Here is a 21392-nt window from a genome sequence, read left to right as displayed (position 1 = left end):
TTACATATAATAAATAAGTAAACCTGGAAAAAAAACAGCCCTGTGAATCCTCATCCTGAGTGCACTGAGAGTAGGTGCCTAATAAACTCTATACAGCTAGAGCAACCACTGTGTCCCACCAGCATCAGGACCAGCATGGAAGGATCACCTGAGCTGTGACATTACAGTGCCACCGACAACTGACAGGAACTTTCCAGTTCACTGTTAATCTTCAGCACCACTCTTGTGTGGTCCCTCACTGACTAAAATGTCATTGTGTGGCACATAATTGTTCTCTAAGTGGGCACGGGTTAACCATGGTGAGACAATGATGCTGAAACAGGGCCATATAGTAAGGACCCCTAGAGAATGGAGCAGGTCCCATCCACCACAGCGTGAACCGTCCAATGGTCTGCAGGTGACATTGTGAGGGGGACATCTACACCATGACACTTGTGACTTGGCCACTCAGCTGTCAGCTCCCTAGAAAACAGCATGACTTACCCTGACTGCCTCCCTGGCATTTCCTTATTATGGTTCTACTGCATCCACAGAGCTGGCCCAGAATTCACCCTATCCTGACTCGTGCACTCATGGTGACACCCAGTGTCCTCCTTCCCTGTACTATACACTTCTGAGGCTCTGCACATGTTAAACTCCCCTTGACAGAAGAGGAAACGGAGTCTGGACTGATAACACTGCTGGAAGTGAAAAGGCAGGACTCCTGACACCTGTTTACTGCATGGAGATTTGTCACCTCCAACAACGCTAACATCTTGTGGGGGCAGAGCAAAAGCTCCCCATGTTTTTGTCTTGGTTTTTCAATAGCATAGTGTCTGTCTCCACTGGGGGGGAAAGCCTTTCTAGTTGTTCTGTGTTCACCTTGCAGGACGATGGTGCCATGTGTCCCCAGGATATCCACCAATCCATACAGGGTTGGGATTCCACACAGTGCCAGGTGTCAGAGAAGGACTGGAAAGGGTTAACAGTGCCTTCTCCCCCCCACACCCCCAACCCCCAATCCTGGACTCCAGGCCCCACTTGAGCTCTTGCAGGCTTTCTCTAGAGCTGGCTGAGCCTGCAGAACAGCCCCCCCCCCAGCAATCACTTGGACTTTGGGGGGCCTTTGTGCTTTAATAAAGACGGTATTACTGAGTGGCAAAGTTTCCTCCCTTCCAAGTCCCCTCGCTGCTGCCAGAGCCCTGCTAAAGGTGAAGCCCAGCCATTCAGCAACAGAGAAAGGGATGAATTGGATGCTGGACTCTTTTGACTTAATGTCACGATCTACCCTTTCTCCCAAACTGCAGCAGTGCGAGCAGCACCCAGAACTGCGGAGTGGCTTCTGTACCCTTGTACCCCGATGGGGGCCGCTGGCTGGGACCTTCCTATGGCAGCTGCTGGGGTGCTCTGCATGCCTCTCATGATCGCTCCAGTTTCCTCTCTGAAAGCAGCCATCAGTCCCACCACCAAGGCTGCTTGAGGGCTGGGAGGCAGGGCTGCCCAGGTCTCCTGAGCCTGTCCTCTGCTCTTTTACATGTCTGTCTCTTTAACTTCCCTGTTCCTTTCTCTCTTCCTTCATGCTTCACTAAACCCATTAGGTACCTCACAGGGTGCTCTTGATGCATAGATCACCATGTGGGACTCCCATCTATGCTTCAGCGGTGGGAGGGGGAGGGAGGGAAGGAGGGCAGAGTCTTCTGCGCCTCTGAGCCGTCTCCATTTACATCTCCATGTACAAAGTGTGCACCTGTGGACCTACTCCATCCAGACCCCCATGGACTGGGAAACTGTCTTCTGATTTACACAGCGGTGTTGCCTTCCTCGTGGACTGGTGTGCGGACAGAACGGGTTAAGAGTGAGCGCAGGAGGCAGTGCTCAGTCATCCGCCTCACTACTTCTAACATCCAGACCAGACACAGTCTGTTTGGGAGTCCTTGTGTCCCCTCCAGCTCCTCTCCTGGTGGCTGAATGGGGCAAAGGGAAAGAAAACAAACTCAATTCAAGGCTGTTTGCAGCTGTTTCTGGGTGAGGGTGTCTGTCTGTCTGTGTGTGTGTGTGTGGCTTTTTTTTCTCCTAACTTTGTCCCCCCTGCCTTGGTGTCCTGGGGCTTTGAAAAGAATAACAACAGAGCCACAGAGCAGTGAAAAGACAGGATTCTTCTTCAAATCCCAGCTAATCCTGCAGCTTCCTCTGAAGGGGCAGCGGGGGAGGTGGGAAAGGACCATGGTTGTTTTCTTAGGTCCTCCCCTCCCAACCACTGCTCTTGGAGACCAGGAAGCAAGGGGGAAAAATCCATAAATCACTCACGGTGAAGGACAGAAGGAACAGGGAAAGACGGGATGCCAGCTGAAGAGGAGGCATGGGGCAGCCTGAGCTAGATGGGACAGCTGCCTGCTGAAAACTCCATGTCCAAGCTAGAAGCTGGGCTACTCACCCCTGCTCAAAAGGTGGAAGACAGCAGGCACTCTATGTGGGAAAGGATGCCACCCTAAAAGGGGTTGTGGGTGTAGGCTCTGTCTGACCCACACTAAAGAGGCTGTGGGTGTAGGCTCTGTCTGACCCACACTAAAGAGGCTGTGGGTGTAGGCTCTGTCTGACCCACACTAAAGAGGTTGTGGGTGTAGGCTCTGTCTGACCCACACTAAAGAGGCTGTGGGTGTAGGCTCTGTCTGACCCACACCTCTGCCATTGCCTTCCTGGTTATCTGCAAACAGCAACACACTCAGACTTTCCTCCAACAAATCCTTAACAACAGACAGAAAGTCAGCCATGTTCCTCTGCTCTAAAGGTCTCCTTGTCCTTAGAACTAAGTCCTGCCCCTTCGTACAGTGCAGAAGGTCTGATTCAATTCTCTGCTCATCTCTTGTCTGCCAATCATCAACTCTCACCTTGGTTTTGCAATGTTCCTAAGACAGGGCCTCCCCACCTGAAGAATTACAACATGTGGCTTGACCCTCGCCTGTCTGTCCATGCTCTCTCTCTGAGGAGCCTCTTCAGCATCCTTCTACCAGACCCTGGCAGCCCTTGAACAGCATTTCTGTTATTTATTTATTTCACTCTGTAGGAAAGGAAAGGTTCCACAGTCTGTGCCACTTGCCACTGAAAACAACCCCACTTGGTGTGCAGTACACAATGGGTGCTCGGCCAGCACTCACTGGGTGGGTGAAGGTGTGGACAGAAGGATCGGGCTCCCTAGAAAATGAGTGTTGGGCTCAGATAGGAGCTCTGTAGTAGAGTAGTTTTTCTACCATGCTTAAGGCTCTAGGTTGCAACCCCAGCACTGCCAAAATAACAAACTAAACTTCAAACACACAAAAGAGCATCTGAATATGGAAAATACTGTATAAGCAACCAGAACAAGCAATGTGTGTTTCTGAGTGCCTATGTGGGCACATGTATGTGTATATGTATGATTGTACCTATTTATGTGTATGTATTATGTCTGTGCATTTGCATACATATTTATGTACATGTATATATATGTGCATGCCTGTGCATGAGTATGTGTGCATGCACATGCATGTATTTATGATCATGTGTATCTATGTGTATGCATATGGATATGTGTGCATATATGAACATGTATATATAGGTATCTATGCATATATGCACATGTGTGCATAGGTATGTATATGTATATATATGCATATATGTTGGTTTATATGTATGTACATATGTATGTATATATGTGTGTGTGTGTATGTACATGTATTCGTATGTGCACACCTGCATATAAATGTTTGTGTGCATCTATGTTTATGTGAGTTTGAATATATATGCATATTTAGGAATTATATGTTTTTTTCATGTGTGTGTGCATGCGTGAAGGATTTTTTACAGATAGTCACTGATGCTTCTTAGTGGTTGAAATAGCCTATGCATTAGATGACATCAGTTTTGAGTCATTTCTTATTAAAAAGGAAATGTTTTACATAGCCAGTTTAGAAGGTTGAATTTCAGATTGCTTGTGATTTCAGATTTTTTCAAAGTTGGGTTATTCGTACAAACCTATTTGGGACATTTATACATATGTTCCCATTAAGATAGCTTGGATATGGGACCAAGACGAAACACTAAGTTCAGCTATGCTCTTCTTCATCTTAAATGCACATCCTGAAGGTAATTTTATATATTTCAGTAAATTTGTACACAAAACAGAATTGGACAATATGGACTTCTTCAAGTGTCCTACCAGTCCCCAGAATTGAACAACATGTAATTTCTTCAAGTGTCATATCAGTCATATCAAGTGTCCTATCAGAGACCCCAGAAAGCTTTGGATTTGGGGATATTTTGAATTTTGGGCTTTTAGGTAAGGGAATGAATGCTTGACCTACAAGTGAAGTCTTGTGGGCTTCTCAGCCTCTCACAGTTTCTCAGTCCCACCATTTGTGGCAATACTGGGGTGAACAGGTGCAGCTTAAAGATATAGGCAGTGGGTCAGGTCTGCTGAAGACACAGTGGGCCAACTGCTGGTGTCAATGAAGGCCAAGCAAAGTCAGCACAGGAGCATGCAGACAAAAAGCCTTGGAATACACAGAGCTACGAGCAAAAGATCAGCAAGGACAGCACCAGCCCACAGGTAGTGTTCTAATCAGATGGGAAACATGAACCCTACGAATTTACTTGCAATTTGTGCTTCATGGAACACGCAACGCTTGTGTTTGTCTACACAGAAAAGCTTTTGTCTGTACAAAGGTTGTCAGCACTGAAATTTATAGAGGAGAAAGTGGGGGAAAGCCTCGAAGATATGGGCACAGGGGAAAAATTCCTAAACAGAACAGCAATGGCCTGTGCTGTAAGATCAAGAATCGACAAATGGGACCTCATAAAATTGCAAAGCTTCTGTAGGGCAAAAGACACTGTCAATAAGACAAAAAGGCCACCAACAGATTGGGAAAGAATATTTTACCAATCCTAAATCTGATAGGGGACTAATATCCAATATATACAAAGAGCTCAAGAAGCTGAACTCCAGAAATTCAAATAACCCCATTAAAAATGGGGTACAGAGCTAAACAAAGAATTCTCAACTGAGGAATACTGAAGAGCCGAGAAGCACTTGAAAAAATGTTCAACATCCTTAATCATCAGGGAAATGCAAATCAAAACAACCCTGAGATTCCACCTCACACCAGTCAGAATGGCTAGGATCAAAAATTCAGGTGACAGCAGATGCTGGCGAGGATGTGGAGAAAGAGGAACACTCTTCCATTGCTAATGGGATTGCAAGTTTGTACAACCACTCTGGAAATCAGTCTGGCGGTTCCTCAGAAAACTGGATGTAGTACTACCAGTAGATCCAGCAATACCTCTCCTGGGCATATACCCAGAAGATGTTCCAACTGGTAATAAGGACACATGCTCCACTATGTTCATAGCAGTCCTATTTATCATAGCCAGAAGCTGGAAAGAACCCAGATGTCCCTCAACAGAGGAATGAATACAGAAAATGTGGTATATTTACACAATGGAGTATTACTCAGCTATTAAAAACAATGAATTTATGAAATTCTTGGGCAAATGGATGTATCTGGAGGACATCATCCTGAGTGAGGTAACCCAATCACAAAAGAAGTCATTTGATATGTACTCACTGATAAGTGATTATTAGCCCAGAAACCTAGAATACCCAAGATACAATTTCCAAAACACAAGAAAATCAAGAAGGAAGACCAACGTGCGGATACTTCATTCCTCCCTAGAATAGGGAATAAAATATCCATGGAATGAGTTGCAGAGACAAAGTTTGGAGCTAATATGAAAGGATGGACCATCCAGAGACTGCCCCACCCGGGGGTTCATCCCATAATCAGCTACCAAACACAGACACTATTGCATATGCCAGGAAGATTTTGCTGACAGGACCCTGATATAGCTGTCTCCTGTGAGGCTTTGCCAGTGCTTGGCAAATACAGAAGTGGATGCTCACAGTCATCTATAGGATGGAACACAGGGCCCCCAATAGAGGAGCTAAAGAAAGTGCCCAAGGAGCTGAAGGGGTCTGCAACCATATAGGTGGAACAACAATATGAATTAATCAGTACCCCCAGAGCTCGTGTCTCTAGCTGCATATTTAGCAGAAGATGGCCAATTGGCCATCATTGGGAAGAGAGGCCCCTTGGTCTTGCAAACTTTATATGCCCCAGTATAGGGGAACACCAGGGCCAAGAAGTAGGAGTGAGTGGGTAGGGGAAGAGGGCAGGGGGAGGGTATAGGGGACTTTTGGGATAGCATTTGAAATGTAAATGAAGAAAATATATAATAAAAAATTTAAAACAAACAAACAAAAACAGAGGTTGTCAGCAGACTTGGTCATTAACTGGACGGTAGATTAGCGGAATCCATCAATATGATTTAGTGATCTTGTGTCCCTAGGACCAAGATAGGAAACCAAGGGCAGAGGCAGCCATGATGAATTTAGTAGATGTATATGAAACATGGATACAAGAAAATCACAGGCTCTCACAGCCATTGCAGTACATTGAGCTCCATAGAGACAGCGCCAGGGCAATTGAGAGCCGAATGGGCACTGGTCAACTCTGTGCCTCACGGAGGAAAATCTATTAAACATGGGCAAAGGAAATCCTAAGAAGCTGCGAGGCAAAATGTCCTCATATGCATTCTTTGTGCCAATCTGCCAGGAAGAGCACAAGAAGCAGCACCCGGATGCTTCTGTCAACTTCTCAGAGTTCTCCAAGAAGTCCTCAGAAAGGGGAAAGACCACGTCTGCTAAAGAAAAGGGGAAACTGGAAGGTATGGCAAAGGTTTTCAAGGCTCATTATGAAAGAGAAATGAAAACCTACATCCGCCCCCCACAAAGGGGAGACCAAAAAGAAGTTCAAGGGCTCCAATGCACCCAAGAGGTCTCCTTTGGCCTTCTTCTTGTTCTGTTCTGTGTACCGCCCCAAAATCAAAGTCAAGCATCCTAGCTTATCTATTGATGATGTTGCAAAGAACCTAGGAGAGATGTGGAACAACACTGCAGCAGATGACAAGCAGCCCTATGAGAAGGCTGCCAAGCTGAAGGAGAAGTATGAGAAGGATATTGCTGCCTACAGAGCTAAAGGAAAACCTGATGCAGCAAAAAAGGGGGTGGTCAAGGCTGAAAAGAGCAAGAAAAGGAAGGAAGAGGAAGAGGAGGAAGATGAAGAAGATGAGGAAGAAGAAAGAAGAAGAGGAAGACAAAGAAGAAGAAGATGATGATGATGAATAAGTTGGTTCTAACGCAGTTTTTTTTTCTTATCTATAAAGCATTTAGCCACCCTGTACACACTCAATCCTTTTAAAGAAAAAAATTGAAATGTAAGGCTGTGTAAGGTTTGTTTTTAAACTGTACAGTATCGTTTTTTTGTATAGTTAACATACTACTGAATGTGTCTTTAGATAACCCTGTCCTGGTGGTATTTTCAATAGCCACTAACCTTGTCTTGTCTGGGGTTTGTAAATTGGCATGGAAATTTAAAGCAGGTTCTTGTTGGTGCACAGCACAAATTAGTTATATATGGGACAGTAGTTTTGGTTTTTTTTGTTTGTTTGTTTGTTTTCCTTTGGTTTTATTTTTGGTGTTTTGTTTTTTTTTCATCTGATGCAGCTTATATGAAGATAATTGTTCTGTTAACTGAATACCACTCTATAGTTGAAAAATAATGCAGCTGTTTTGTTGACATTCTGAATGCTTCTAAGTAAATATAATTTTTTATTAAAAAAAAAGAAAAGAGGAGAGGAGAGGAGAGGAGAGGAGAGGAGAGGAGAGGAGAGGAGAGGAGAGAAGAGAAGAGAAGAGAAGAGAAGAGAAGAGAAGAGAAGAGAAGAGAAGAGAAGAGAAGAGAAGAGAAGAGAAGAGAAGAGAGAAGAGAGAAGAGAGAAGAGAGAAGAGAGAAGAGAGAAGAGAAGAGAAGAGAAGAGAAGAGAAGAGAAGAGAAGAGAAGACAAAACCACAAAGCTGCCTCAATGATCAGGGTCCCTATTAGTCCTCCACAGTGACACCCTATCACCTGGGAGACTACAAGTCCTCATTCAGCTTTGTTCACTCAGGACCTACAATATTATTAACAAACATTTGAGTTTCTTTTTAATCCACAGGAAACTGCCGAAGTTTCCACTGTGTCTAGATCAGTGGCTCTCAACGTGTGGGTCAAGATCTCTTTCGGGGATCAAATATCCTGGATATCAGTTATTTACATTAAGATTCATAACAGTAGCAAAACTACAGTTATAAAGCAGCAGCAAAAGTCCTTTTGTGGTTGGGGGTCAGCACAACATGAGGAAGGTTGAGAACCACTGGTCTAGAGAAGAAATGGCATCCAAACCCCGTGGTAGGAAAATAAAGTGAAGAATGAGCAATCCTTGTGTGATCAGAACTACAACCAAGGTCTTGCCTTTGAATCCACACACTGCTCCTCACTGAGGGCACAGAACAGGTGCAGACATGATTTTGAATGCCACACGTGTATCTGTCCAATGGACGGCCTTGGACCAACAGTATGGTCTTCTGTGACTTGTAAGAGAGTTTTACCTTAAAAAGCAAAGATGCCCTCAGGGTTGAATGTACTGAATTCTATCATTCTAGAGACCCTAGAAGTTCTCAACCTCTGATCTGCTCATCTGTTCATTACTGATTTGCAAATGAGCTTCTGAGAGCTCAATTGCAGCTGCTCACTGTGTGCTCACTCACACAGGCTGCAGGGCTTACCTGTGCTTGAGGGCTGCACTCTGCATATTTACTGAGGCCCACACTGTCCACTGTCTTCACTGGCACAGGGTAGGATCTGTGCTCTACACCAGGTTTATGAAGCAATGGATGTGTGGCAGAGCACTTTCCTGCATCCCTTTCCCCTGGAAAAGCATCTTCTGAGGCTGGGGCTTCTCATAGGACCCTAGAAGATACTGAGCGTTGACCTCTGTGTTGTCAGATGCCTTCTGAGGGAGATGCCAATGGTAGAAGATGGAGATGCCTCAGTGGAGATGCCACTGAGGCTCAGAGTGGCCATTTGGGGCATGTCCCTGCTGGACAGTGCTATAGGGACTTCATCTGTGGTACATCCCAGCTTCCCCTAGGATCTTTATGTCGGTCATCCATTCCCAAATCCATTGATTATGAGACCAGGTCAACAGTGCCTGCCTCCCTGACCATGGAAAAAACTGAGTAAATTGTGCTGAAATCAGGAGCACTTTTCACCTTGGAGATAGAGGACACCAGGGGCTTTTCTCATATTAATGAATGTGTCAGCTAGAACATGTCAGGCACCGAGCTCCAATTCTGGGAAGCATGCTGGATCTTCAGGAAGGAGATGAAGAGGAGATGCTAGCCCATCCAGACCTGGACAGTCCAGGGAAGGTAGCTGCCTCCTTCCTTGAGGAATGCCATGCAAATAGCTCTGGTCTGCATTCTGGGATCAGAGGTAACCACTGCCCACATAGGACATCTCAGATAAACCAACATGCTGTTTTCAGATGTTTTGAACAGAATCCAAAAGACTTCTGGATTCCAGATTCATCTCCACGATGCAGTGGGGGAAAAAAGACCAAGAAGCTAACCCATGCCACACACCATGCCCCCAAACCAAGTGTACCTCCATCTACTGTTGGTGTAACCTTGGAACCCCACCATTCATAAAAAAGCCCACGAGCTGGCCTGATATACTTTCTCTGTAACACTGGACAAGTCCACTTTCTGTCTCCATGCCTCAATTTCTTCATACATAAAGTCAGGGTGGTATGAGCTTAACAACTTAAGGGGTTTGACAAAATAGCTCTCATCCTTCATGTCACTGTGGCATTGGTGACTCAGGGAACATCTTATGGAAGCTAGCCTGCAAGAGTATGGTCCATCAGCTCACCATATCCAGCATCACTACTGCCTTGAAAAGCACTTGTTCAGACATATGCAGCATCCCCTGAATACCTCCTCCCCTGCACTCTCCTTAACTTCTTCCTAATTAGGTCATAAGAAATCCATTGCTGTCCTCAGGATACTGCAGGTGACTCGATTCTGCCCTTATGCAGAACATGGGCTGTACAGTCACCAGCACTTAGATTTCAGCCCCATCTGTTGCTTAGATGCTCAATCTGCTGCCTCTGCAAACAGGGCTAAGAGCCCCCAAGGCCTGGGTGGAATGTCCACCAGCAGTGTTTCACCATGAACTCTGGTTATGATTGTAGCTGTGGTTGTTGCTTCTACCAACAATATGACAAAGGGGACAAAGGAATGCGTGCCCTTTGTGATGCTACAATCGTCTACATGTTAGTCAAGTGCATGCCAATGGGTGTGGTGACATACATCTGTAATCCCAACACTCAGACGGTGGAGGCAGGAGGAAGAATGTGGAACCGTGAAAGGCAGATTGTTTCCTGCTTGAGCTAGATTTAAACCCTGGAGACCCAGCAAGTGTTCCTGCAAGGCACAGAAGGTGTTTGCCACACCCCCCAGATACCAGGCTCCTGAAACGAGGCCTCAGCTCTCCATAATTCTGTAGCCAACAGTCATGTAGGAAAATGTCTGTTGAAAAGCCCCCGGTATTCTGTTTGGACTTCACCCCCTCAGTTACCTGGCAACAGCCAGGTAGGCCTGGCCTACTATAAAAGGGGCTGCTTGCCCCTCCTTCCTCTCTTACTCTTGCCTCTTTCTCTCTTGCCCTCTTCTTCCCTGTCTCTCCACATTCCCTTCTCCTCTCTCTCCATGGGGCCATGGCCAGCCTCTACTTCTCTACTCTCTCCCTCCCTCTGCCTTTCTCTGCCTCTACTACCTTCTTAGCTCCCCTTCCAGAACAGACACTCTTCCTTACAAAAGGCCCGCCCTGAGAAAGTGGGGTAAGGTTTCACTAGTCACAACTCTCTGCCATGACAGTAAATGCCTTAAAACCATGGACTGTCTCTTCTCATCAGGATCCGCCGTGCTGGAGCAGTGGAGCAGGCCTTCCTCTAAAGAGCTGTGTGTCTAATCTCACGCAAGAGGCCTGTCTGCATTCTCAGCCAGTTTCCACACCAAGCCACAAGACAAGGACTCTCCTCCCTGTGGGACCCAGCCGGAGCTCTCTCCTTCCCCCACCCCACCACTATTTTCAGCTCATCCAGCCACATCTGGCAGAGTGAGAACCTGCTGTCCCTGGCCTCCATGAGGCAGGGGACCCACAGGCCTGCCTGTGGCACCGTGGAGATCTCAGACTGTGCCTCCCCACCCCCGGAGCGGGGTCCTGTAGCTTCTCACAGCCCGACACCCGCCCAGTGGTGTGGGGTGCGCACAGTCAAACTTCCTGCATCCACCTCCACGAGCAGTGACAGGACATGCAACACCATTTCAACCCACAGAAGAAGAGTAAAACAAGAATTAAAGAGAGGTGGAGTGCAGAGTTCTGAGGTGAGGCAGAGGCAGAGGCAGTCACAAGACTCCTATGACTGGGTTGTAGGTACTGATGTAGGCACAGCGTTCAAGAGGCAGTACTCGGGGCTGTACTATCTCAACATTGCCCTTCCCCTCTGGGTTCCTGAGGCATTTCCACCGTCTTACTGAGAAGAGTGAGCTTTCCCCATTTTTAGAAACCTACTGAGGGCTGCTAAGATGGCTCAGCAAGGAAAATCACCTGCTGTCAAGACTGGCAACGTGAGTTTGATCCCTGGGAACTTCATGGTTGAAGGAGAGAGTCAACTCCAGTAAGCTATCCCTGGATGCCCTGGTCCTCCAACACATATATCAGATACATAAAGATGTAATAAAAATATAAAACCCATGGAATTATACTAGTCTACAGCAAGACTCAGAAAATATTTTTAATATATTTTTCTTTATCCCGTTTCTTCCTGTTCTGCTTTTGTTTTCTCTAAATAGGGTCTTGTTATACAACCCAGGCAGACTTTGACCTCAGTCCTCCAGCCCAGCCTCCTGCACCCTGAGGGTATAGGTGTGAACCACACTCCCAGCTCAGAATCCACTCCTTAGATAATAGTTCATCCTTATAAAGGATTATTGAAAACCTCCATTCGGTACTGCTGTGAGCTCCCCAGCACTGTTCATTCAGCCGTAACATGCAAACTCACACCCTGGGCTCTCACCATGCAGCCAGCTCTGTATCTCATTCTATACGAGGGAAACAACCTCAGAGAAGTTAATCCTGGCATCCTAGAACATACCTGCTGAACAACAGACTTGAGGATTGAGTACTGATTTCAGATACTTTGGTTGTTCTTAAGATGAATTTTAAAATTGTGTGTGTGTGTGTGTGTGTGTGTGTGTGTGTGTGTGTGTGTGTGCGTGCGTGCGTGTGCGTGTGTGTGTGTGTGTGTGTGTGTGTGTATGTGTAGGTACACATACATAAGCAAGGTGCCTGTGGAAGCCAGAGGTATCAGATCCCCTAGAGCTGAAGTTACATGAGCCTGGGAGCCACACTCAACGTGGGTTCTGAGAAGAATTCAGGTTCCCTAGAAGAACTCCAAGCACTCTTAGCTGCTTAGCTAGCTCTGCAACCCCTGAGCCTGACTCTTAGCAATCCAGTTATCCTCTTCTTCAGCTAGAGGAGACAGCAAGGAGGGCCACAGGGGAGAGCCAGGCAACAGTTTGAAGTATAGCAGTAATATAAGCATCATTCCTTATTTGTAGAAACAGAGGGAGGCTATTGCTTTATGGCATCATAACCCACAGAAGGCAAAGGTCAGCAGATGACATGGATGGAGGGACACAAATGTCCTTGTTCTGCTTGCTGGGGTTCCCAACACTTCTGTGACAGCCTCTCTGTACATCGTGCTTTACCCATGTTTTCCCAGCTTCCTTCCTTTGGACCCCCTTGCCTCTCATGCCCTGGCAATTTCTTTTCCCCATGCCCACCCCCAGCCTTGAGGGATCTCTGGGGAGCAGCTTTCACAAGGCCCAGAGTTGCCCATCCCTCTGTCCTTGGAAGCCTCATTTCTAGCCCTCTCCTCAGACAAGAACTTATAACATAAGTGACAGACAATGACCTGTGTCACCCACATTCATTAAGAGTGATGGAGTCAGAGAGGCCCAGGTATAGGAATTTGATTTCCTATTTCACAAGAAAATGAGTCGCAGACAGAAGACTAATGGCGTCAGGAGTAAGAGCAGCAGGGGACCGTGGAACCAGAACACCCGATTTCTAAACATTGCCAATGAATTAACTTTTCCTTTAATTCCTCTCTTTCCCCAAGCCACACACAAGCAGGCTGGACATGCCCACAAAGGTCACATTTCTATTCCTCTATCAATCTGGCAGCAGCAAAGACAATGCTGTGCTCCCTAACCAACCCCACCCCCACCCCCGTGTACTTCCAAACTCCCTTGTGATTAGAAGAGGCTATGGCCCAGGTTCTGATCAATAGCCTGTGAGTGGAGGAGACACACACAGCTAAGAGCTGCCAGGCAGCTCAGAGTTGGACACTATCTCCTTTTCCTCTTCCACTGTGACCCTGAAGGTCACCTGGTACAGCTGGCACAATAGCGCTGTAAGACAGAAGACATGGCTCCCCACTCCACACTGCGGGAGTGTGAGGTATAGGCACATCTAGGGTGGTTAGTGGGAAGGCCAGCATGGTCTGCCCTGGTATGTACCAGGAGTTAGGCTCGGTAGCATAATAACTGTCATAGTCGTAGTTGCTTAGCATATTTCAGTTTTCAGTACATCTTATCCTAGCTTACCTTTGTGACTCTCAACTCACTCAGAAAGGTGGTATAAGGCTTTATTTCGAAGAGGAGAAAACCAAAGCTTAAAGCAGAGCAGAATAGCCCTGAAGGGAATGGCAGCTATGTGGAGGACCTCCCAGGGGGGCTTCTCGTCCATTGCTCTCCCCATCTCTCAACTTAGAGCTGGTGCTTCCAACATGAGCGTCTTGGTGACTGGTATATAGGTGACTTGTTACCTTCTGCAGAACCCATCCTTTGCTTATGGGCTAGCTTCTCAATGGTTAACCCCTTACCTTTCCAGTCGACTTAGTACCCTTCCATATGCAGAAGTAGCAGATGGTCCAGGCCGCCAGGAGACATAATGCCAGTTCCCAACGGAGGTTCCCAATGTGCTCAATGCCATCGGATATAGCCAAGACCCGGCGTCTGTGGAGAGAGGGTGGAGAGTCACTGGACTGAAGATGGCCATTGTGCTTCTACCAGAAGGAGCCAGGACAGTAGAGGGGCAAGGATAGGCTGCTCTCTAATGTCCCCACCCTCCAGCCTCTGTCATTCACCAACTGTGAGACCCTGGGCTGAGCAGAGGGCCTCTGAGAAGCACAAGACCCAGCCTGTGTTTTTGTGGAACCACACTCTTGAAAGTAAAAACCATGTGGCACAATCGGCTTTGGAACCATCCTGCCAGATCTGATGTATTTGGGAAACTACACTGCTATGCAAATAGTCTGTGTCTTTAGGAGAAGGCTACACATTGCAATCCTGTTCAACTCAGGGGTAACTACAGGACCATGGAACATGTGCCAAATCACAGAGTAGCTTCTAGAGCCAGCTGTCATGGCTCTCCAGCTCTCCATGGTTCCCTTTTCCCTCCCTTTGCTGTGATCATAGAAGAGTGTCATGGTGCAGTTTCTAGAAGCCCCGTTCCTAAGGCACTGCCCAAGACACAGTACAAGCAATACTAGAAGATAGTGGATTGCCTCACTCAGATTTCTGGAGTGCTTGTCACTGCAACATAACTCAGCCCATCCTTGCTGCTAGAGGGAGCCCCTGGAAGCTTCCTGGGAGAAGGGATGCAAGATCTACACCATGAAGGGAAGCATAGAGATTGTTCTAGGTTAAGTAAAACCTCTAGAGGCAGAGTGCTGTGCATTTCAGGGACAGAGGCGCAGGGCACAGAGGGCAGACGGAATGGTGGGAGGAGAAGACAGAGGAAGGATCTATGCCAAGGAGGAGGAGAACCCATGCTAATGGAAAGAGGTGCCCATGCTAAGAGGACCCAGGCTATAGAGCATTGAGGATACCAGGTATGCTAGAAATGCCTCTGCCAGGGCCTTCTCCAAGAGCGCATCAATTCTTCAGAGCTGACACATGCCTGGCTCCCAGAGCCCACCCTGGGGTTGTGTTTCTTTAAAGTCAAACTTGCCACGCTCCATATTGTGTCCAACCGTGGCACTAGCACAAACCCCCTCCACACTTGCTCCACGAACCCCATTCTGGTTGCCAAGCCACCCCCACCAGACGGTGCCAGTCGCCTTCAGTGCTCTGAGAATGTCCCCGGAGAAAGGAACTCCCATCCCACCAAGCATGAAAGCCACCCTCAGTGTCTGTCTCCCTGGGAATCAGCTCGGGTCTGATTCTGCATTAATTACTCAATGACACCAATTAGCACTGGTCAGCAGGCTCCCTGTAGCCCCAGCCCCTGCTGGAGAAATCAGGCAGGCCCCCAAACAAAATCAGACTGTGGGCAGCCTCTGAGTTACTAGAAACCAACTTACGGTTAGAAGAAACAGGAGCAACTATACTCAGTACTCATCTCCTGGGGCCTACTATGTGCTAGGCACTCGTTACCTTAGGTTCTGAGAATAGCAGGTCAGTTATATTCAACTAGGCTAAGCTAGACAGAAGAGAGGTGCACGTTAAGTGAAGAGAAAGGAGTCAGCTGGCCAGGCCCAACAATGACCATAGTTCTCGCTTGGAGAGCTTTAGCAGTCCTCAGCTTCAATTCATTGGAGGCACTCACACCTCACAAAGACATGATGAGTCTTTAAAGACCTTAAAGGAAGTCTAGTGTGGAAACCGAGAAGCATCTTTGCCAAGAAGATCCCTAGGAGCACTGGGCCATGGATTTCTTACCAAATGAAACACTTGGACTCAACAGAAGCGGGAAACTTACCAGAAGAGACTTAGAATTGCCACTCACTTGAGACATTTTTAACTTTGCCTTTTTCTTGACAGGAATTGGGGGATGAAATCTCTACCTTTCTCTCCTGGGTCAGTTCCACTCACCCTTCAAACTATGTCTTACCTATAATTTCTTACAGGAAGCTTAATTTGGGCCCTCTGTAGCAGTCAGGACAGGTTGAGTTTTGCCGTAGTAACAAGCATCTCCCCCCCCCCCCCCCCAGATCTCAAAGGTGGAAAGCAACAACATTCTTTTCTTGCTCATGATAAGGGATCTTTTGAAGTGTTACTACAGGGATAAAATTTTGCCTGAGAAATGTCACCACTCCCTAAATTGTACAGAGACTTTTAGGGTACCCACTGCCTCTCCTGTCCACATTTTAAGAACCCAGTAACAGATATACATCTGTTGTCTTGTAATTGCTACTCCAAATGTCCCAAAGGATAGCCCACTGGTGGGCAAGGAGGAATGATCTAGACGAGATCTCGGGTCACTGTGCATGGACATGACATGGCATGGTCTGTATCCATCTATTCTAGGTTTGGGACCACTCATGACAAAACATACAGGTCCCCTAGCTTATGTGTTTGTGTGTGCGTGTGCGTGAGATTGGTGGACTTTTCTGTTAACCTGTGGATCTGAAGTCTAAAATACACAGAGACAGAGAGAAGAAGGAAGGAGCAGGCCTGCGAGGAGTGAGCTGGCTCCACTCTCTGGAAGCTGTGAGCCTCAGAGGCCTGAATAGCCCAGCCCTGGCGCCCCCTCACTGAACCATCTCATTTCCCAATTGGGAAGCAGCACACAAAAAGCCGAAGCGGATGAACTGCTCTTTTGTTCCGTCAGACTCTATTTGAAAACATCTTCAAACTATTTTCCTTACATTGAACCAATGCTGACTGTCACTCAGAAGGTTCTAGAGAGAAGCTGGGCTTGGTGGATGGGGTTCTCAGCTCACTGGGGTATAGGGCTGTTTTGAAACCCACAAGGGCAGCTTTTGAGAGCATGGGGGCTGGGGCACTCCACAGCAGAGACTCAGGGAAGGCATAGCTCTTCCTGGGAAAAAGCTTTCTTAATGACACTCCCCCATAAAGCACTGGAACACAAGAGGCAGCTGAATGAGGAAGAGCTCTCTGCCAACATGCTGGCCGGCAAGGACCCAGGACCGGACCTCTGGACACTGTGCCCAGAGCGGACACACTCAGCACTCAGGACTAGCCAGAGCTTCTTGAGGAAGATGAATGTATGCAAGTCACGCTAGCTGAGCACTCTGTACTGGTATTGGAGTAGATTCAGAGAGCGCCTTTTAGCATATTTCTGGAGACTTCCACCAGGAGGCTGAAATCAGCCTGGAGGGATAGGGCCAGGTGTCTCCAACCCTTGACACATATCAAACAGTTAGGCTCAAGGCCAGCTCTGTTTCCCGCCATCTGTTCCACCATGGCTGGGGAACATCACCTCGTTGGGTCTCATCTGTAAAAAGAAATTAATGGTACTTCTCTCCACAGGCTGCCCAGGCACAAGAGCATCTAACCCATTCCAGGAGCCTTGAGGCAGGGACAAGGATAGGGAAACTGAGGTACAGCTGAGTTCAGGAACTTGGTAGAGTCACATCAGCAAGTGATGGAGCATAGGTGGAAATCTGGAAGCCTCCACGCTAGTCACTGGATCTCCCAGAACCCCAAAGTCACTACTGCATCCTCCCTCCTCCCCAGCTTTACTCATTACAGACCAGAGCTGTCTCACACACCCTGCACCGCGAGTAAAAGGAATACCAAGTGCTTATCACTACTTCATGGATTGCTATATTCAAGTGCTTACTGAGCACCATCAGGATGGTGGCTGCTGTCGCAAGTTAGAGGTTTCATAAGAACTCCGGGCCCAGTGGAAAATGGAGATAAAGAAACTGTCCATCATGGAGAGAAGAAAACAGCAAAGCCTCAAGGTACAGTGGGACACCATCGCTAGTGTTAACACCAGTATCAGAATATGGAGGTCATTGTGGGTACTGAAAGGTAGGAAGAAAGTTAGAAAAAAAGAAAAGGCAGGGAGAGTGGCCTTTGGGGGCAGGAAGTGAACCCAGAGCAAAAGCTGGAGGCTGCCAATGGTCCCGTGGGGCATGTGTGCCCAGTACTGAAGCAGAGTTGCCGGCGAGGTGGAGTGTGAGCCTTGCGGAGTGTGGGACTGCATCCCACAAGGGTGGTGGAAGAGTCTGAAGAGAGGTGATACCTCAGGACCGATGAGTACCTCTGGAGACCCAGCTGGATTGTAAAGTCGGGGCATTGTGGGGTACCCCATGCAGAAGATTTTGCTTTAGTTAGGTCAGTAAATGGAGAAGATTATGATCAAGGTAGGAAGTGCCAGTGGGGAGGGAGGGATGAGTTTGAAAGTGGCAGAGGCAGAAGGTGATTGCCTGAAAGAAGAGGGCCATGGACCCTCAGAGGCGGCCAGGTCCAGAGAAAGAGCAGGGAGGTTAGCAAGGCAAAAGGGAAAGCAGTGGGTGGGCACCATGATTTAAGACAAGATGGCGTTCTAGTTTGCTTTCTTGTTCTGTGATAAAACACTATGATCAAAAGCAACTTGGAGAGGAAAGGGTTTATTTTATTTTAAGCTTACAGTCAACTGTAGAGGGAAGTCAGGGCAGGAACCTCGAGGCAGGAACTGAAGCAGAGGCCATGGAGGAGTGCTGCTTCTTAGCTTGCTCCTCAAGGCTTTATTATACCACCCAGGACCACCCGCCTTGGATGGCATCACTCACAATGAGCTGGGCCCTCCCACACTAACTGTTCATCAAGAAGATAGCCCACAGAAATTGCCTAGAGGCCAGTTGATGGGGTCATTTTCTCAAATGAGGTTCCCTTTTCTCAGATAACTCCAGATTGTGTCACGTTGACTAAAAGCTAAGCAGCTCAGGTGGCTCAAGGTGCAACACTTGGTGACTTAAAAGCGTGGAGCCCACTGGGTCTCTGGATCCAAAGCTTGGGAAACAGAGGCAGGGTGAAGAGTCATAACTAAACCCTGGTTCAGGGGCTTTCAGAGAGAGCTGGAAAAGGGAAAATGTCTGCCAACTAGTCCAGGGCACAGAGAGGGGAAAACCCCTGAAGGAGGAAAAGGTAGGGCAGAGAGGCAGGGAAGCATGGGAGAAGGGCACCTCCCCTACCCCCAAGACAAACAAGAGGGGATATGGGGGGACGACGACAAGTGACTGATCTGCCCACCACCAAGGTCTCACCTCCCTGTGCAGGGAGACCTGTGGGGAGCTGAAGGGAGGGGAGAGCTTAGCCAGGTAACTTTTTCAGGGAGCAAAATTCTTGCATCAGAGGAGTGAATGGGTTAAAGGGACACAGTGGATAAGAGCTGTCAAGGGAAAATCCAAGAAGGAGGGCAGAGTTCCAGACTTAAGAGGACAAGGACATGAGGGGAGGGATGGGAAGGACCTCTCCACAGAGAAAGGAGTGCCGGTAGAAAGCAAGCCTAGAGCACACAATGTGCCTCCCTATTAGGAGACTGAGAGGGAACAAACAGAAGAAGCTGACAGTGGAGGGGGCTGTGACAGGCGCTAAGGGAAGGGTTATCCAGCTCACTCTATTTCATCTTCATAGCAAACTATCGTTAGGGAGTTATTTCCAGCATCCTCTATGTCCATGGGGCATTGATTCTTGACCCCGCTGATGTCAGGCCCTTCTATATAACATGGTGAAATATTTGCACAGAACCTGCTGTGTGGACTAAACCATCTTATAACCCCACCCCAAGTGCTTGTCAAACGGCTAATCTGTTTGGGGACTAATGGCCAGGAGAAAATCCAGAACATAAGCAAAATAATTTTTTTTCCCTGAGTATCTTCAGTCCGTGCTTGGTTGAAACTTGAGATTCAGAACCCAGACATGGAGTACTGGCTGTTCACTCATGAATGGTGAAACTGAGGCCCAGGCTGGTGAAGCAATTGTCCAAGGTGAGATTGTGGGATTGGAGTTAAATTCTTTGGCTGACACCAGATGCCTGGTAGAGACCTACCAAGGGGAAGTCTTGGGCTTCAAACCTCTGTCTCTGAGGGCCCAAGGGACATATCCAAAATCTTCAATGTGTCCTCCCAGCCTTCCCTCTAGGGAAGCTATCCCTTGAGCAGACCCTACTCTGGGCAGAGGCAACAACCGCTCAGAATGAGGTGGATCTGATCAGAGGCGGCAGAGTTGGAGACCAGCACTGTCCCCCAAGCCCCCCGGCACACTTCCTCTGTCCCGTCCTCCATCAGAACCTAGGAGAGGTCTTGCAAAGGCTAGCTCCCACCCTCCCCCGGGACGCCTCATCTTCATGTCGAGCACGGAGCCTGCAAACAGATCACCTTTCTTTAACCTGCCATGTGGGTTGGCAGGAACATGGAGACGGCCCTAAGCTGGCACAGAGGGGCTAAGCTATAAATAGCCGTGCTGGTCTCCCAAAGCAACCAACTCCAACAACAACAAAAAAAGGCCCATCACCAAAACAAGTGTGCTTTCCTGGCCCCTCCAGAGGAGCCAAGGCCACCTCCGGGGATCTTCTGCCCAGATTCTACTTACAGTTTTCTGGGAATGAACTCAGCTCTTCAACTCTTCCCGTACCTGGGGGGCTCCTAGAGTGTCTCCAGCTCAGAACCCCCAATCATGCTAGAATAGAGAATGAGGACCTCCCTTCATATAAATGCCTTGTCTTGGGGGCAGCCAGATCAGAAGTATGTCTTGTAGGTGTGAGTTTGAACCCCCAGAATCCAAGGAAGGTGCTCAATCAGAGAAGGAACTTGGTGGGAAATATCTGGGGCCACCTCTAGCTTCTTGTCTCTGTAAAAGATTCATGATAGCTAAACAGGTCTCTCATCAGTCTCCCGCTCATCTCCACTCTTTTATTTGCTCTTCAGGGAACCTCCTTCTCAGTTTCCCCAAGCTGACAAAGTTTCACCCACCCTGCCTGCACATTCCAGTTCAGTCTGTACAGACCACCACAAGTCTTCTTGCTATAGTCCCCACAGCAGGGTCATCCACACACGGTGCAGGCACCTCACTGTGTACCAGGATCTCTAAGGCTTAAGCAATGCAAGCTACTCTATGGAGAGCAAATGCTTGAGGCATTGTAAGACATCCATCTCCATCCCAGACAGCAGCTCTGCCCCTGCAATGTGAGCACAGCCAGGAGCAATCTGCAAATGAGAGAGTGTGGCTCTCTTCCAATAAAACTTTATTTACAGAAACAAGGATTTGGCTAGTAATTTGCTGACCCCTGTGACTTCTTCAAGGCACCCAGTTCTCAGCCCACAGTGGAAATTCATTCAGGAAAACACTGCCCACTCCAGGCTTCCCTGGGAATCCTCTTAGAAGATCTGAAATAAACGCCTCAATAGCTCTGTCTAACCTAGCACTCCCTAACTGTCTTTACAGACATCCTTCAGGAAGATACGGAGCAAAACCATAGTAACAGCCACTCCCCAGCCACTAGGGTAGTTCCAATGCAAAAGGCAGAAACTAACAGCACCAGAAACAATAGTCTCATACATTGTAAAGATGTAGCATAGGTTGGGGAATAGCTTGATACTTTTGTAAAGTTATACACACACACATACACACACACACA

At 47.7% G+C, this 21392-nt stretch overlaps 1 protein-coding gene, 1 long non-coding RNA gene and 1 pseudogene across 2 annotated transcripts in view; 2 read left to right on the top strand and 1 right to left on the bottom strand.

Moving 5' to 3' along the window:
• Positions 1–21392, bottom strand: part of Slc6a11 (solute carrier family 6 (neurotransmitter transporter, GABA), member 11) — a 118646-nt gene that overhangs the window by 73811 nt on the left and 23443 nt on the right. Inside the window, exon 5 of the mRNA NM_172890.3 lies at positions 13903–14035. Within this exon, the coding sequence (NP_766478.1) occupies positions 13903–14035 (133 nt within the window). The remainder of the gene's footprint in view (positions 1–13902; positions 14036–21392) is intronic.
• Positions 6441–7321, top strand: Gm8132 (predicted gene 8132; annotated as a pseudogene).
• Gm52916 lies at positions 10683–11720 on the top strand. Its single transcript, XR_003956497.1, has 3 exons — positions 10683–10791; positions 10867–11338; positions 11518–11720. It is a non-coding gene; the product is annotated as a predicted gene, 52916 (long non-coding RNA).

This window comes from Mus musculus, chromosome 6 (genome assembly GCF_000001635.26).
Source record: "Mus musculus strain C57BL/6J chromosome 6, GRCm38.p6 C57BL/6J".
Classification (NCBI taxonomy): Eukaryota; Metazoa; Chordata; class Mammalia; order Rodentia; family Muridae; genus Mus; species Mus musculus.
This window is presented reverse-complemented; position numbering and strand designations above follow the sequence as displayed.